Here is a 2,500-nt window from a genome sequence, read left to right as displayed (position 1 = left end):
GTAAACTATACTTTTTAATGTTGATGTTTTTATAATATTATAATATCAAAATATTATTATGATATTATAAGTCGCTTTGGAAAAAATGGTCTGCTATGAAGTATGAGTATAGTAAACTGTACTTTTTAATGTTGATGTAATGTTAATTATAAGTCGCTTTGGACAAAATGGTCTGCTATGAACCATAAACATAAGGACGAGTGTCTATCTCGCCCTTACACACAGTGAGGAGGATGGTAAGAGAGGCCCTAAGGATCAATGTTGGAGATTAAAGTAGCATCTTGGGGCCACCAAGTATAAAAAATATATATCAGAAGTGATTTAAAAAGCCTTTCTTGTCATTTACCATAACTAATGTAAGTTACTTGAAGTGCTAAATTTGCTTTGCTTGGAATTGTGTTGGAATGGTCTGATGAAAAGATAATTCAGCTATTTGCCCACAAACATTCAATGTGGGTTTGGCGTACAAAGAAGAATGACTATGCTGAAATGAAACCAATGCCTAATAAGTATGATGGAGGGTCTTTGATCTTCTGGGCTGTTTTAAATCCAAAGGCCCTGGGAACCTCATTATGGTCCATGGTATCATGAACTCCATGAAAGTCTTGGGCATTTTAAATCAAAATGTGGATACCTCTGCCAAGACACTAAAAGGGCTCATGATTGGATAATTTTATTTGTTCACCAGCACAGCTGCATCTGTCTGAAAAACATTCTCAATGTCTGACATGGCAGTAGCTTCAGACAGTTCATACTCTACCTCATATTTTATCTTTCTTCATTTCTCACCCATTAATTAACCTCAATTTAAATTCCCTCAAATCACAATCACAATCACATGTGAAAAGAAAAATCTGACTTAATAGTCCCTACATTAATCATGTGAGACTTTACCTTGTACAAACTCATATCTCATCTGAATCATGTGAGACTGTGGTGTGGTTGCTGATCGCTGATATTTGGTGTGCCTGTGGTATGTTGCTCATATCTCACCTGAATCATGTGAGATCTCACCTGGTATGTTGCTGATATCTCACCTGAATCATGTGAGACCTCATCTGTGCTCATATCTCACCTGAATCATGTGAGACCTCACCTGTGCTCATATCTCACCTGAGCCCAGCTCGTATCTGAACTCCACGTGACCGCCCACCATGGACACAGCCACAAAGTCCTCAGTCTTCATCTTCTTGCCCCCGCAGAAGAACATGAGGCCGTCGGGCGCCGTGGGCTTGAACTCCAGTTCCACCCGCAGGTCGTTGTGGATGTTGGTCAGGGGCGGGTAGGCGATGTAGGAGTCGCTGTTCACGAACCGGGGAACGGTCACCAGCGTGCCTGTCCAGAACACACAGAACAGAACAGAGGCGTTCAAGCCACGGCACAGCAATCTGCACAGCACCTCGCTCCTGCAAGAGGGGAAGCAGGATAGTACACTGCCCTGACTCACTATGGTTGAACGTCCTCACTGAGGTTGAACGTCCTCACTGAGGTTGAACGTCCATGGAATGACAGAGCGAGAGAGAGAGAGAGAGAGAGAGAGAGAGAGAGAGAGGCATCCGAATGGCTGAGAGTATTCCACTGGATGGGCACTGCCGGGGGGGGTGGGGTGGGGGGGTGGGTTGAATATGGATATGGAGGAGGGCCTTACCCTGCATGCACTTGTCTCCTGACTTGCCCAGATGGCAGCGGCAGTCGTAACCCAGCCCGTTGGACCTGGTGATGCAGGTGGCGTCAGGGCCACAGGCCTCTGGATAAACAAAGAATTGAACCACACACAGATCATGAACTTACTATGGATGGATCATGGTCAGTATGTATTTTGGTGTAGGCTTGTGTGTGTGTGTGTGTGTGTGTGTGTGTGTGTGTGTGTAATTTACCTGTGTGACAGTGCAAGGAAGCATGATGTTGGCAATTGCTGCCTTTGAACCCACGTGGGCAAGTGCATTTATACAGGCTGGCGTTGGAATCATGGCAAACTCCACCGTTCTGCAAACATCATCAACATCACTTCATCATCATCATCATCATCATCATCTTTACAGAGGAGCATTTATAAAATATATCAACACATTATCATCACCATTAGGAACATATTAGTTTTCACAATGGCAGCAGTATCACTACCATGTCTTTGACTGTGTGTTTCCATGTGATAGAATCTAGAAGTCTTAATGTGTGTGTGTGTGTGTGTGTGTGTGTGTGTGTGTGTGTGTGTGTGTGTGTGTGTGTGTGTTTGTCCATAATAACCTGGCAGGGTTGGTCTTCGCAGGTGGGGCAGTTGGAGACGCCGGTGGAGCTGCGGTCCAAGTCTTTAAAGATCACTTCCTCCCCCTGCAGAATCAACTGACGGATACAACCTGGACACGTGAACACACAGACACAAACACATACAGACACAGACACACACACACACAGACAAACAGATTAAAAGGCATTCCATGTCAAATAGTAAACTTTGGCATACATACAGTAGACACAGAGAGAGAGAGAAGCTGCCAGA

At 44.4% G+C, this 2,500-nt stretch overlaps 1 protein-coding gene across 12 annotated transcripts in view; it reads right to left on the bottom strand.

The window, feature by feature from the left end:
- Positions 1-2,500, bottom strand: part of hspg2 (heparan sulfate proteoglycan 2) — a 99,035-nt gene that overhangs the window by 9,123 nt on the left and 87,412 nt on the right. For all 12 annotated transcript variants that reach the window (XM_042097895.1, XM_042097903.1, XM_042097900.1 and 9 more), the window contains 4 exons: positions 2,248-2,357; positions 1,878-1,986; positions 1,649-1,747; positions 1,114-1,335 (listed from right to left, as the gene is read on the bottom strand). In XM_042097895.1, coding sequence (XP_041953829.1) covers positions 1,114-1,335; positions 1,649-1,747; positions 1,878-1,986; positions 2,248-2,357 — 540 coding nt within the window. The remainder of the gene's footprint in view (positions 1-1,113; positions 1,336-1,648; positions 1,748-1,877; positions 1,987-2,247; positions 2,358-2,500) is intronic.

This window comes from Alosa sapidissima, chromosome 7, assembly GCF_018492685.1.
Source record: "Alosa sapidissima isolate fAloSap1 chromosome 7, fAloSap1.pri, whole genome shotgun sequence".
Taxonomy (NCBI): domain Eukaryota; kingdom Metazoa; phylum Chordata; class Actinopteri; order Clupeiformes; family Clupeidae; genus Alosa; species Alosa sapidissima.
This window is presented reverse-complemented; position numbering and strand designations above follow the sequence as displayed.